The following is a 15174-nucleotide window of genomic DNA, read 5'->3' as shown; positions in this document are numbered from 1 at the left end:
TCTGTCCATGGGGTTCTCCAGGCAAGAATACCGCAGCAGGTTGCCATTTCCTTCTCCAGGGGATCTTCCTGACCCAGGGATCGAACCAGCATCCCCTGAGTCTCCTGCATTGGTACACAAATTCTTTACCACTGAGCCACCTGGGAAGCCCACGTCATCTTCTACTTCATTATTAAGAATATTGACTAAATGAAACCAAGAATGCATCTAGAGACTTCCTTAATGGTGGTGGTGGTGGTTTAGTTGCTAAGTCATGTCCTACTCTTGCGACCCCATGGACTATAGCCCGCCAGGCTCCTCTGTCTGTAGGATTTTCCAGGTAAGAATACTGGAGTGGGTTGCCAGTTCCTTCTCCAGGGGATTTCCTGACCCAGGGGTCGAACCCAGGTCTCCTGCACTGCAGGCCGATTCTTTACCAACTGAGCTACCAGGATGTGTGCTTAATGGTAGCAGTTACTTTTGCCTATGGCCATTCATCCCAGTCACCTGACTATCCCATCATACCTTCCTCATTTCAAGAACTAACATTTACATGATATTTAACATAAAATAAGCTGTTTATAGGTGACAGCTTGTTTTATTTTCATGAAAGTCCTACCACATTTATATCATTCTTCCCATTTTGGAACTGAGGAAAACTGAGGCTCAGAAAGATTCCCTTTCATAAGGTCACCTGGCTAAGAATATGGTAGTCATGATAGAGTGAAGACAGGCCTTTGACTCAATCCTTTCTTTCTCCTCTGCTCTTCACAAGTGTATAGGGGGAAACTTAACAAAAGCCTTTTGCACATGAAGATTCCCTAACCTACGTGTCATCAAGGCCAGGAGGTTGCTTCAGTCTAAGTGAGTCTCTTTTGGCTCTAATGATCCTTGCTTTCTGCCCTTTAAAGGTAAATGAAGGACTCAAAGAAGCAATGGTAACCTAAAATCAGGAAGAAATACAGAACAGGAACAAATACAGAACCTGTAGACCCTGATTGCTTTGTATTTGTATAACCTTGTGTACCTTGTGTATGCTATTTAATGGGCTTCCCAGGTGGCTCAGTGGTAATCCATCTGCCAGTGCAGGAGACACAGGAGATGTGGGTTCAATCCCTGGGTCAGGAAGATCCTCTGAAGGAGAAAATGGCAACCCTCTCCAGTGTTCTTGCCTAGAAAAATCCCAAGGACAGAGGAGCCTGGTGGGCCACAGTCCACAGGATTGCAAAGAGTCGGACATGACTGAGCAACTGAGCCTAAGCGTGTGTGCTATTTAACAGTCTCTGCCCCATATCTGAACAATAGGAGTAATGATAGAATCTTCCCCTTAGGGTTATTGTGGGAAATCAAGTGATTTAATTCCTGCAGTGTGCTTAGAATATGGTCTTTAATAAGTACCCAATCAATTGTAGTGGTTGCTGTTGCCAATAGCACATTATTGCTGGAAAGTCAGTGTTCTGTATGGACACCCATTATTAGTGGAGTGAAATGCGCTTCTTCCCTTTGAGTCCCAGAGCAGCCTTCAGGCCAAGATAGCCGTCAGCATGGAAAGGGCTTTCACAAAATTTTTCTAAAGTATTCAGGTTTACTGCAGAGGATTAAAGTACACATAAATACACGAATGTGCATTCGGTCTAAACAAACTCTTAGTTGTTTTCTCCCAGAGCTTGGGAGTAATTGGATGTGCTCTGGGGAACATATTTCTGTATCTGTTTCCTTGCTGTAGTCGGGATGTCCAATGAGAAGCGTGTGCCATTCCAAATGAGTGAACACAGGCAGGAATAAGCTCAGAGCATTCTGGACAGTCAGACAGAGCCTTCACCTGCCATTTCTGAGCAGCAGAGTCTAGTCTGCCAGTGGAGTTCAACAAAAACTGATACAGAAACATCTTTAAATCGTGGGGTTTGAGGTGCAGGGGCAGTTAGGGGGTGGGTGGGAGTGATGCAAAACCCTCTTAAGCAATTTATACAAATTTTGTTTGTTTTTAAAAAGCATATCCTGGGGTTTGAGGCCAGTATCTACTTGGGCTCAACTCCCACCTCAGCCATTTACAACCTTTGTGACTGTGGACCACATGCCACCTCTCTGAAACTAATCTGTCGAATGGTGCTGGAAGAATTCTGGACCGGAAGGGGTGCAGGGCATGAAAAGAGATGGCTTGACTTTGGTGGGTGTCCATCCACCCACCTAAACCCCGGGGCTTAAGTGCTTATGGGCATGGGCTATCTTATTCACCCCACAGTGGCTCAGGCATTCCAGAGTGGGACAGTAGTTTCTAGAGCTGACATGTGACAAAATTTTCACTGGCAAAGACAAAGTGATAAAAATGAATACCATTTAGTGTGTGCTGCTTCTGTCTGGAACACTATATCATGTACACATACAAACACACATATATATGTACAAAATACAGATGTATATATGCTCACGCCTAAATAATTTCTATGTATGTTTTCACCTTAATTCAAATATCACTTCTTCAGAAAAGTCTGACCCCTAGATTGCATTAGGTACCTCACTTATGAGCCCTTATAATACCTTTTGTTATTCTTTCATTCACTTATCACAGTTTGTATTTATACATTTGTGTGATACCCATCTTAGGGTGACCAGCTGTCCCTTTTGCCTAGTACTGAGAATTTTCTAGGACATAGGAATTTTGATGCTAAAACTGAGAGAATCCTGGCCAAACCTGAATCATCAGCCCCCCCAGTCTCCTTTCCTCTTAAGAGAGCAGTTCCATGAAGGTGGAGACTGCACTCTTTTGTGTATGTTTACTTTCAGTGCCTGGATCACAACAGGAACTCAGGAAACATCTGCTGAACCCGTCAAGAAATGAGTGAATATATCAAAGTTAAATGGTCTTTCCTTGCAGGGAAAAAACAAAAAAGCTCTTTACCCCTGAGATTACTTTAGGTGTTAAATTTACCCTTTTTCTAAACTATCTTTATTTGACAAAATTTAAAGTTGATAATACTGTATAGTCTCCTGCCTTCCCTCACCCCCTTCCTTTTTGGGGATTGGAACTCCTACTGATTTGACTGATTTCACTCATTTAGTGAAAAGAGAACCAGAATAGTTAGGTTTATCCATATGCTGAAGTTCTGTACTATAAAGTCCATGAGGGCAGAAATTATAGATATATTCAGTTCACTTCTGTATCCCTAGGGCCTGGCATACTAAGAGCTGAATAAATATTTGTAGAATAAATGAATGCATACATTCTCTGCCCAGCTTCAGGAGACTCAGGAGTAGACCCAATGTACCTAACTCCCTTTTCATCCTTACCTTCTCATACACCCTCCCACAATCATAATATCACTTCAGCATTCATCCCCACTGGGTGGATGAGAAGCTCATGCCTTTCCAGATCAGTAAACACGTGGTCCATCCTTGCCTGTCCTGTCTCATCCCTTGATGTACTTTCCTAACACCTTAATGGACCTCCATGGTCTGCTACAAAAAGACATTGCCATATCTTGAATACCAAGAGCATCTGTCTCACCTACATGGCTTTGTTCAAGCTATCCCCTTGGCCTGGAATGCCTGTTCTGTTTCATCTTTCTAAATCTTACTAGTCTAAGTATATGTCCCATTCTCTAAGAAGCCACAGTCTGGACCACTTCATTCCTTACCCGAGGTGCCCCCCACAGCATTCCATGCTTTGTCTTTACCCTCTCATGGACCACACTGTTTTCTCTTTGACTATTTACTTATCTAGCTCCCCCTAAATGAGGAGTTTCTTGCAGACTAGAGCTCTTTCTCATTCATCTCCGTGTCCCTAGTCAAGAGAGATAGTATGCTATTAGGTGTCTAATAAATGTTTGTAGAAGTAAGGGGACATATCAGTTATTTCTTGCCTTAAATATGTTAGGTGGGAAACAAACATAAGACCCTCATGACACACAACAGGACGTGTATTTTTGTTCACAAGTCTTATCAGTTGGCTGAGTGATTCTGGTGATCCAAGCTCACCAGCTGCTGATTGACTAAAAGGATTTGCTGATCCGATTTGGGCTGTCTCATGTATCTGAATCATCACGTGTGACAACTGGACTGACTCAGCTTTCTGCATATCTGTCCAGAAGGCTCACCGGGGCATGTTCTCATGGCAGAAGGAGAGGAGGAAGAACAGAAGCACACAGTTCTTGAGGTTTAGGCCTGAAAACTGGTGCACAGTGTCACTTCTGCTCCATTCTGTTGGCCAGACCAAGTGCCAAGGTTGATCCAGACTCAAGGGATGGGGACCCCACCTCTCAATGACAGAGGCTACGAAGTCACACTGCAAAGCAGGTGGATGCAGGGAGGGCTAGAAAATGGGGACCACGACTGCAATCGGTTCACTACAGAGAGGGAGCCAGCTAGGGACTGTCACATCAGTTTCTTTCCAAAATGATCTCTTTTGCTACCTTGACACCTGGATGAGTTTATCAGAAAGGTTTTTAAAGAAGAAGCCAGGCCCATCCTTTGGCAGGAGTGACTTCCCCACTATCAAAGGTATTTAGCAAGAAGCTGAATTCCATGGTCAGAGGAACCTCACATGGGAGGAAGATAAGACTGCTTCTGGCCTTGAGGGTCAATATTTTCACATACTTTGCCCCTTTCTTTCCAGATCAGCAAAAACCCAATCTTTGTACCAGGTGTCTGGGGCCCTTATTTCTCAGCCATGGTCCCTGGGTTCTGGCTGAATGAAGGTGGTCAGAGCGTTACTGGAAAACTGGTAAGTTGACACTTTCTTCCTATGGTCTTTAATGTTTTTCCACTCTTGACTAGTCCATTTTGTCATATTCCTTATACCCAGTATCTGAAAGATTTGCAGACTGTTAAATCAGAATTAACTTTTCCTTAGCATACAACCGCACATATGGAGCATATGCAGCCTGTGTTTGCCAAAGGAATAAATGTTGGTCCAGGCATTGATGACTAACCGATCTTCTCACCTAGCTTTCTTTTCACATAACAACCCATTTTTCTCATGGCAACAAGAGTGATGTTCTACTCTCTGAAAAGGACTGTGTTAATCTCTAGCCAACATCCTTCACTGGTTCCTCATAGCCCTGGGGGCATAGTTCAGATAGTTTTCTGGGCACATCATTCCCTTTGTGGTCTATCCCTTCCATTCTGGCATGTGTACTTGTCACTAAGGCTGGATTGCTCTACTCATGGCTTCCCCATGGCTCACGTCATTCGACTCCTCTGTGCCTTGGTATATGCTCTGCTTGGAGAGTTCTTTGTCTCTTGCTAGTTTTACTTGATCTTAAAAACATAACTTCAGTTCTTAGCACATTCTGAGATAACCTATCTTTTCCAGAAATCTAGGAGCTCTTTAAAGGTATGGACCATATCATACTTCCCTTTGTATCCAGCCCAGTGCAATCCCTGGGTCAGGAAGATCCGCTGGAGAAGGGCATGGCAACCCACTCCAGTATCTTTGCCTGGAAAATCCCATGGACAAAGGAGCCTAGTGGGCTACAGTCCATAGAGTTGCAAGAGTCAGATACGACTGAAGCAACTTACACGCAGGAGCTCTTTAAAGGTATGGGCCATATCGTACTTTTTGTATCCAGTCCAGTACCTGGTTAATAAAAGATGCTTAGAGGAAATGTGTTGAATTCATGGGACCATCTCATAGGGAAGATAGAAGATCAATAAAAGTGAGGTGTGTACTATACCTGAGGCATAAGACACAGAGCTGGAACAAAGCTAGATTAAGAAATTCTTGGCAGTGGAGACAGCATTTGTGCTGAACTTTAATGATAAATAGGGACCAACCAGCCAAAGAAAGGCAGGGATATTTTCTAGATAGGAGAACTGGCATAGACACAAAGATATCTGAGTGAAAAAATAACTAGGCGTATTTGAGGATAATTGCAAACTTTCAGTTGTGGCATAAACTGTTCTTAGAAAAATGGCTTGCAACAAAATTGGGAGAGCTGGTCAGGGACCCCGCAGAAGAAGTCCTTGTAAAACATGCCAAAGAGTTGAACTTTAGGTAGTAGACCAAGAGGAACAGGTGAAAGATTGGAAGACTGACAGATGTTGTCATATCTCTGTTATAAAAACTGGCTAGTAGCCATCAGGAAGAAGGCTTAGGTGTACATAGCCCAACGAAAAGAGACTAGCTTCAATAGATTGACCCACTGACAAAAAGCCATGAGGGCTTGAATGAGGACAGTGGCAATAATGACTGAGAATTGAGGTCGAGAGATCAGCAGACCTCTGAGGGATTAAATGTGGAAAAGCAAGAGAAAATGAGACCCAGCCTCAGTTACCCAACCTCACATTTACTATGTTGTATTGAAATCATCTGTTTATGATCTGCTCCTCTCCAGCTCTTCTGAATGTTCAGCCAAATCAAAAGTGGTTTGATCCCAAGCTCAATGTGGATACAAATGACCATTAATTTCCATTTCTCAGTGTGTTTGTATTTTATTCTTAGATGCCTTGCATTCTCTCTCAAAGTTGATGGATGCATAGGTGGGTGGCTAGATTCAAAGAGCCAGTTGTGTGCCTCCACTCTTGTCCCAGGCTATAAAGATATATGAATTAGTCCCCTAATAGTCCCAGGTTTAAGGAGCTCATTGTCTAGTAGGGAAGTATATATTAAATAACATTTTCCTGTTCTCAATAGAAAAGTTAAGAAGAAGATATCACTCTGTGCCAAAGGTGCAGTGGGATCAGAACTTGACGATCTCCTATTTAAGCGTAGTGTCATGTATTTACACAACTTTTCAACTTAAATATCCACTCCCTTTCTGTGACACAAAGAAAACCCACTCCTGAAACAAACACCTTTACAAGCCCACATTGTGGTACCCACCTTAGGAGACCCAGAATTCATACCAGACACAACGTAGAGTCTTTTATAACAAAAATAGTGAATCAGTAAACTGAGTCTTTTTTCAGGATGCATTGTCCATGAAGCTGTCCATCAACAGGTTTTCAGAGATTTAGTATGCTAGTTGAACATCTGCGTCAGTCAAGAAATGCTTTTCCTAGTATTTGGCTTAGAGTTTGTTCCGTTGCTATGGATATAAGCCATCTCTGCCCAAACATTATGACATATTTTGGTGGACAAGAATTGGTTACGCCTACTTCCTGAGCCTGAAATTAAATTTTAAAAAGAGTGACTCTTTTCTGACCATTAATAAAATCTTCTTAATAGTCCACTATGGTTTTTGACAAGAATCATGGGAACTGTTGGCCTTTACCTGGTTAGTTGATTGTCACCATCAGTAAAGCTGCATGTAGAGTTCTACTCTGGATAATTCTACATATATAGTTTCATTGGACCTAGGGATGGGGCATGATTGACCCATGTGTTACAGAAAGTAAAATCTAAGGAAGTCCAGAAGCTAGCAAAATGGAGCAAAATCTGAATCAAGAAAAAAACAGACTATCCAGTAAAACATCAGTTCAAAGAGGCCAAGCAAAGAGACATAAATCACCTAGAAAATAGAGATATAAAAAGAATAGCAATAATGATGATAATAATAATAGCAGCAATAATTGTACCTTATTGAGTGCATTTTCCCATGGGAAAGATTTATAAGTATAATCTTGTTAATCCTTGAGTGATAGTCATAATAGTCACAATGCCTAATATTTATTTTGAAGACTTATTTAGTCTCAATTCCAGGAGCCTTTCATGTACTATTTTATTTAATCCTCTTGGAACTCCTACAGGTTAGGTACAGTTGTTATCCATATTTTACAGATGAGGAACTGAAACTCAGGGTCTCAAGCACAGCCTGGAGTGTGTTCTGATGCACTGTCAATGGCCTTTTTACATGCTTCTTTTGCCACTTTTCTTTCCTTTCCATTTACTTATTCTGGTTTATGTTTTGTGAATTATTATCACTGGTTTTTCAGCATATTGTAATTGTATAGAACACTATAAGAGGAAGTTACATCTCTTTTGTTCTGTGTTTCATACGTACACCTTCTCTCATATACTTTGTCTGTAGAAGTCTGCTCTATTATTACACTGTCCAGAATACATTACAAACATGCAGTCATAAATATATCATCTAAAGTGGAAGAGAAGAGACAGAAGAAGAAAAGGGAAGTAAAGGAGGGGAAAGGAGAGAGGGAATAAAAGAAATAAAATTTATCTGAACTCTAGATTTTGAAAAAAAGATATTTTGTCTTATTTTTGCAATTAAATACATGTCTTCCATCACAATGTAAAATCTTTCATTCCAAGTATATGAATAGATTGGTACTTAAAAAAAAGTATCCATCTGGTTAACTTCAGGATGAAGAAAAAAATAGGATAGGATCTTTTCTGGCTCTGGAGTCCTTGCAGTTTCATCTGCCTGAGATTTGGGCTTGTTTTCCACTCATTTCAAACTTGTGCAGCCGATATTTATTTCCTCTTAGAAGGGCACATACCCCGTTCCCATGGATGATTTATTTCAGCTCACCAAACACCCATCAAAGACTGTCTCGTGCTTGTTGATGCTCTTTCCAGAATAGCTATACAAAAACCATCGCTTTTTGCCCAGATTTTTTCCACAGAATACCAACCCGTGCATTCACTGCGTCCAGATGCTGAAGCTTATTTCCAGCTGGACCTCAGCCCTCCTTCTCTGCAAGCTCTCTTCTCTGTCTTACTTGAAGTCATTTTTATTGGGGCAGGCACTGGGTAAAAGAGACTAGGACACATTTCCTAAGCTGTCCCTGTGGTGCACCGGCTTTCTAGGACACTAGGGCTTGGTGGGAGTTAACATTTGAATTGCTTGAAGTCAGAATTAAACTATACAAACTTGAGCCAGAGGGTTATGTGAGCTGCTGTTTGCTCTTAGAACTTAGGATTTGTCCATCATGAGTGCCTATCTGCTTCCTCGTTTATCACCAATGCCCCTCAGCCTGGGGCTAGCCTCAGGGGCTGAGCCAGTCCTCCATAACTGGATGTATACAGAGTGCATCATGCAAAATGTTGGGCTGGATGAATCACAAGCTGGAATCAAGATGGCCCAGAGAAATATCAACAACCTCAGACATGCGGGTGATACCACTCTAATGGCAGAAAGTGAAGAGGAACATCATCAAGAGCTTTTTGGTGAGAGTGAAAGAGGAGAGTGAAAAGGCTGACTTGTAATTCAGCGTTAAAAAAAGCTAAGATCTTGGCATCTGGTCACATCACTTCATGGCACATAGAAGGGGAAAAAGTGGAAGCAGTAACAGATTTGGTTTTCTTGGGTTCTAAAATCACTCTGGATGGTGACTGCAACCATGAGATTAAAAGAATCTTGCTCCTTGGAAGGAAAGCTAGGGCAAACCTAGGTAGTGTATTAAAAAGCAGAGACATCACTTTGCCAACAAAAGGTCCATATAGTCAAAGCTATGATTTTCCAGTAGTCATGTACAGAAGTCAGAGTTAGGCCATAAAGAAGGCTCCGTGCCAAAGAACTGATGGTTTCAAATTATGGTGCTGGAGAAGATTCTTGAGAGTCCCTTGGACAACACGGAGATCAAATCAGTCAATCCTAAAGGAAATCAACCATGAATATTCGTTGGAAGTGTCAGGGGAGTGTGTAATTTCCTCAGTTCTGTCTCGTCACAACAAAAATTTGAAGCAATGGACCAGCATTACAGCCCTTGGACAGACCAGTGTTACAGCTCTGTGTTACAACTCAGTTTTTTTTAGAAAATAAAGGAAAATACATCCTCGAGGCGTGAGGGTGTGCCAACCCAAAAAACGCAAAGAGAGAGAGAGAGACCCCCAACCCTTTGGCTCCTCTTTTTATGTGTTTTTTCTTCTCCCCTGGGCCTGCCCTGTGTAAATTGGACTAGCCAGGAGTGCTGTTTGTTCTACCTGAGGTCTTCACTCTGGTCCTCAGACCTTCCTTTGTTCTATTTTCACGGGCTTTTCCCTTCCTTGTCTTTTAGCCACTGCCATTCTGGACTCCTTTTTCCTATTCTAACTACCTAACAGAAGGACTTAGACTGAAGCTGAAGCTCCAATACTTTGGCTACCTGATATGAAGAGCTAACACGTTGGAAAAGACCCTGATGCTGGGAAATAATGAAGGCAAAAGGAGAAGGGGCAGCAGAGGATGAGGTGGTTAGTAGCATCATTGACTCAATGGACATGAATTTGAGCAAACTGCAAGAGATAGTGGAGGACAGAGGAGCCTGGTACACTGCAGTCCATGGGGTCACAAAGAGTCATACAGGACTTAGGGACTGAACAACAACATGGAGAGCTTAAAGTGTACACAGCTTACAGAGATCCAGCGTATGGAGATAGTGATGTCAGTACCTATCACTACCTGTGACTTCATTTAGTCACTGTTTCCTTCCTGTTACAGAGATTTCCTGAAGGATTACTCTGGGCCAGGCAAGGACATGGTCACATGAGTCCTGTCCTCCAGTAGCTTATCATCTAATGGGAAAGCTGGATACAGAACTGGTAATTATAATTTATTGTAGCACATAAAAGTAAATTGCACTACCCCTACAGCTGACTGGAAGAATCTGTTCTATGCTAAGCACATTTAGGCCCTCGTGAAGATTCAAGATTTTATCTGATCTTCACAGCATGTCTGTGTGGTCAGTTTTATAAGTTTTACTAGTAACTAAATAGGCTCAGAACAGTGAGGTAACTTGATCAAGTTCTTAACAGCTATAGGTAAGGAGAGCCTTGATTCAAACCCAAGTCAGCTACTGGAAGCCCCAGATCTTTCCAGACCTGGACCTGACTTTTGTAGAGCTGCCTTTCTGAATTTTTTCTTACAGTTCTCTTGTACACTTCCTTGAGAAGCAATTATTTTATCAGTTAGTATGACTTTTCTTTTCAAGTGTATTAAAGCGCATACAGTTGGTAGACTTTGTGAGGTCATGAAAGAGAAAAGTGTGTGAATCAGTGTTGGCAGGATCTAGGTATATAGAGATAGGTGTGTTTCATGCCAAGCATCTTACATTAGCTAATTGGAACAACTTCATGGATACAAAGACCAGCTCTGCATAAACAGATGCTTCCCTGTTCCCTCCTCCTGCCCAGGCCTTTACTGTTTTTGTTTTTGTTTATTTTTGCACATCCCCTGGATTCCTGGTCAGCTTCCTAATTACCTTCTCACTTCTAATCTTTCCCCCTTTAACCCTTGTGTATTAGTTTGGGCTGCTATTAAAAAAAAAGTACCATGGACCAGGTGGCTTATAAACAAAAGAAATTTGTTTCTTATAGTTTTGGACACTGGAAGCCCAAGATCAAGGTAGCAGCATGGTTAGGGTCTGGTGAGGGCCCTCTTCTGGGTTGCAGAAGGCCATCTTTTCCTTGCATCTTCACCTGGTAGAAAAGGAGAACTCTGGTTTCTTCAGATCTTTATAAGGGCACTAATCCCATTCATCCGGAGAAGGCAATGGCACCCCACTCCAGTACTCTTGCCTGGAAAATCCCATGGGTGGAGGAGCCTGGTAGGCTGCAGACCCATGGGGTCGCTAGGAGTTGGACATGACTGAGCGACTTCACTTTCACTTTTCCCTTTCATGCACTGGAGAAGGAAATGGCAACCCACTCCAGTATTCTTGCCTGGAGAATCCCAGGGACGGCGGAGCCTGGTGGGCTACCGTCTATGGGGTCGCACAGAGTCGGACACGACTGAAGCGACTTAGCAGCAGCAATCCCATTCATCAGGCCTCTATCCTCATGACCTAACCACCTCCCAGAGGCCTCACCTCCCAGTACCATGACATTGGTGGTTAAGATTAAAAGTATGAATTGGGGGGCAGGGGCCGGGGGACACATTTAGTCACATCACCCTCTCCAAAGATTGCAGCTAAAACAATCTTTCTAAAGCATAGAGGTGACCCTGTCACTCTTGCTAGCTCTCCAGTTATCTGTAAATTCTAAACTTGAGTGATGTTTATTTATACAGTCAGTATTTATTGAGTGCCTGCTGTTTTCAAGGCACTATTCTGAGTGAAAAAAAGGCAATAAGTAAAACAACCCCTTCATCACCTCCTCTGAAAATCTGTCCCCTTGTCAAGCTTACATTCTAACAACAGGAGACAGAAAATACACAATAAAATGATAAGTAAGTTTTATTTTATGATAAAAGTTGTAAAACTAATAGAGGAAGTCAACTTGTGAGTTGACTTTGCAGTTTTAAATAGGGTGGTCAGGATAGGCCTCATTGAAGTGACAGCTAACAAATATGGTTTGAAAGGGAGTTAGCCATTTGGCAGGTTTGATCCCTGGGTTGAGAAGATACCCTGGAGAAGGGAAAGGCTACTCACTCCAGTATTCTGGCCTAGAGAATCCCATGGACTGTATAGTCCATGGGGTTGCAAAGAGTCAGACATGACTGAGCAACTTTCACTTTCGCTTAGCCATTTGGAAACCTGGGAGAAGAACATAACAGGCCAAGGGAAAACCAGTGCAAAGATCCTGAGGGGGTTGCTTACCTGGAATAATATAGGAATAGCAAGAAGGCCACAGGAATGGGGCAGAGTGAACCGGAATGAGAATTGTAGGGAATACAGTCAGATAGGTAATGGAGGCTGTATTTTGGCCACTGTAAGGATTCTGGCTTTTACTCTGTGAAATGAGAAGCCGTTGAAGAATGATGAACACAGGCGAGATATGCTATGACTTAGGTCTTTGAAGTGTCATTCTGGCTATCGCCTGCTATGTTGGGAATAAACTGTGGGTGGGAGTAGAGGAAGTAGAAGCAGGAAGACCAGAAAGAAGCTCTTGGAGTAGGCCAAATGAGAGGTGAGAATGATGGCAGTGGGCTTAGTGAAAAGTGCCCAGATTTGGGATATGTTTTGAAGGTAGAAGTAAAAGGATTTCCTGCTGGATTGAATGTGAAGTGTGCAGAAAAGAGAAAGGAGAGGGGTTTTGAAGGATAACATTTCTATGGATTAAATATCAAGGAGGTAGAGGGCAGAAGGAGCCAAGGATTACTCCATTTTCTGACTATAGTAACTGATAAACTCGCTGTGATCCTCCATTGTTTGTCTTCATCTTGGTAAAGTGCACCATCATTTATATACTTATTAAAGCCAGAAAATTAGGATTCCTACTTACCTCCCTCTTTTCCCTCTCTGCCCACGTCCAGTTCATCAGAAAACCTTCTTGTTTCTAACTCCAAAATGTATACCACCAATCAAGCTGTTTTTCTTTACCTTTACTCCCAGCACCATTGTCTCTGTTCTGAACCATGTAAGGTGCATGTTTTGTACACAGCATGTAATTAGGTCTTGCTTTCCTGTTTTGTTTTATAACCTCTGATTTTTCTTGGAGTGTTTAAGCTGTCAACATTTAATGTAAAGATGAATATACTCAGATTTAGTCTTCCATTTTACTCTTTGTTTTCTGTGGTCACTTTTGTTTTTTGCTTTTTCCATCCCTCATTTTTTTCTTTTATTAGATTGAATATTTTCCAATTTTGAAAATTTAATTTTTCTGCTGGTTTTTAGGCATTTTTTCATTCTTTTTAAATGCCTTTTTTAGGAATTATAGTAAACATTCTAAACTTTTCAGTCTACTTAGAGTGCATGTTGTATAACTTCGTGTAAAATTAAAAAAGCATTCAACTCTATAGTTCTATTTACTAGTTCCCCCAACTCTTTATGTTGTAATTGTGATATATGTGGTATCTACAAAGATGTACACTCAACAGTAAAGTAGTTGTTGTACTGTTGCTTTAATCCAGTCTGCTTGGAATGCCATAACAAAATGCCACAGACTAGGTGGCTTAAACAGTAGACATTTACTTTCTTACAGTTCTTTATCAAGGTGCTATTTATGCTGGCAAGTTTGGTTTCTGGTGAGAACTCTCTTACTGGCCTGCACAGGGCTGTATTTTCACTGTGTCCCTCACATGGCCTTTGCTAGGTGTATGACATAGAGAAGGAGCACTGGTGTCCCTTCCTTTTCTTATGAGGACAGCAATTCTGTAAGATTAGGGCCCCACCCTTATGGCCTCATTTAACTTTAATTACCTCCGTAATGTCTCCATCTCCAAATGCAGTCTTATTGGGGGTTGGACTTCAACCTCTGAATTTTTAAAGGATGCCGTTTAGTCCATAATAGTCATATGTATTTCAAAGAAATTCTGAGAAACAAAAACATAATCTTTTGTGTTTACCTACATAGTTACAATTTCCTTTTTTTTTTTAAATTTCTTTATGAAAAAATTAAGCTTCCATCTGTATTTCCCTTCACTCTGAAGAACTCTCTTTAGCATTTCTTTGGTTCTTACAGGTCTACTGGTGAAACAACAACAAAAATACCTTCGTAGTTTTCTTCTTTTTTTTTTTCTTTCAACAGTTAAGGATATCAATATGTTGCATTCTGGCACCATTGTTTCTTATGAGTAGTCAACCATCATTTATTTTGTTCTTCCCCTTTGTACAGTATATCCTTTTTCTCTAGCTACTTTTAAGATTTTTCTCCTAATCTTAGTTTTTATGATGATGTACACATATGTGGTGTTTGAGGAATTTATCCTTCTCCAAGATTTGTTATACTTCTTGAATGTGTAAATTGCTGTCTTTTACCAAGTTTGAGAAATCTTTAGCATTTGCATATTTAAGTATCTTTCCTACCTATCTGCTCTTATTCCTCCTACTGTGACTCCAGTTACACATATTGAAGACCTTTGTCTATTGTCTCATGGTCCCACCTGAGGGATTCTGTGGTTTTTCCCTCTCCCCAGTTTTTCTCTCTGTCTTTCTCTTCTTCTCGCTCTCAATTAGACACTCTCTATTGGTCTTTTATCAAGTTCATTGTCTCTTCTGTCTGCAATTTCCAATCAGCTATCAATATTAGAATTTCTACTTTTTGTTATAATTGTTTCCATTTCTTTGCCATTTCCTGTCTGTTTATTAGTTATGAGAATGTTATCCTTTTACATCCTTGAGCATTGTTTAACTACTGGCTTTAAAATTCTTGCCTTTTAATTTTAACATCTGTGTTATCTCAGGGCTATTGTCCATTAAATGGCCTTTCTCTTAAGGAAGGATTACATTTTCCTGTTTCTTCATGTGTCTAGTAATTTTGACTCATATCTTGAATTTTGTAATTGGTGTAATATAGTGACACTGACTTATACTTGTTTCTCTGAAGAGTACTTTTTCTTAAGCAAGTAATTTAATGACTGAATGCAAATGCCAAGTTTTTTCTCTCCTATAATGGACACCTACTGAAATCTTTGTTGAGTTCTTTAAGCCTTAGCTAGGCTA

General features: G+C 41.2%; 1 protein-coding gene across 17 annotated transcripts in view; it reads left to right on the top strand.

Annotated features, from left to right (window-relative positions):
- The window catches only part of FGGY (FGGY carbohydrate kinase domain containing), a 486984-nt gene that overhangs the window by 327089 nt on the left and 144721 nt on the right, over positions 1–15174 (top strand). For 12 of the 17 annotated variants that reach the window (XM_081486695.1, XM_081486693.1, XM_081486682.1 and 9 more), the window contains one exon: positions 4592–4699. The exons of the other annotated variants lie outside the window; for them this stretch is intronic. In XM_081486695.1, coding sequence (XP_081342821.1) covers positions 4592–4699 — 108 coding nt within the window. The remainder of the gene's footprint in view (positions 1–4591; positions 4700–15174) is intronic. 17 annotated transcript variants of the gene reach the window in all.

The sequence above is a fragment of the Giraffa tippelskirchi genome, chromosome 5 (genome assembly GCF_054371585.1).
Source record: "Giraffa tippelskirchi isolate mGirTip1 chromosome 5, T2T-mGirTip1v1.2.pri, whole genome shotgun sequence".
NCBI classification, from domain to species: domain Eukaryota; kingdom Metazoa; phylum Chordata; class Mammalia; order Artiodactyla; family Giraffidae; genus Giraffa; species Giraffa tippelskirchi.
This window is presented reverse-complemented; position numbering and strand designations above follow the sequence as displayed.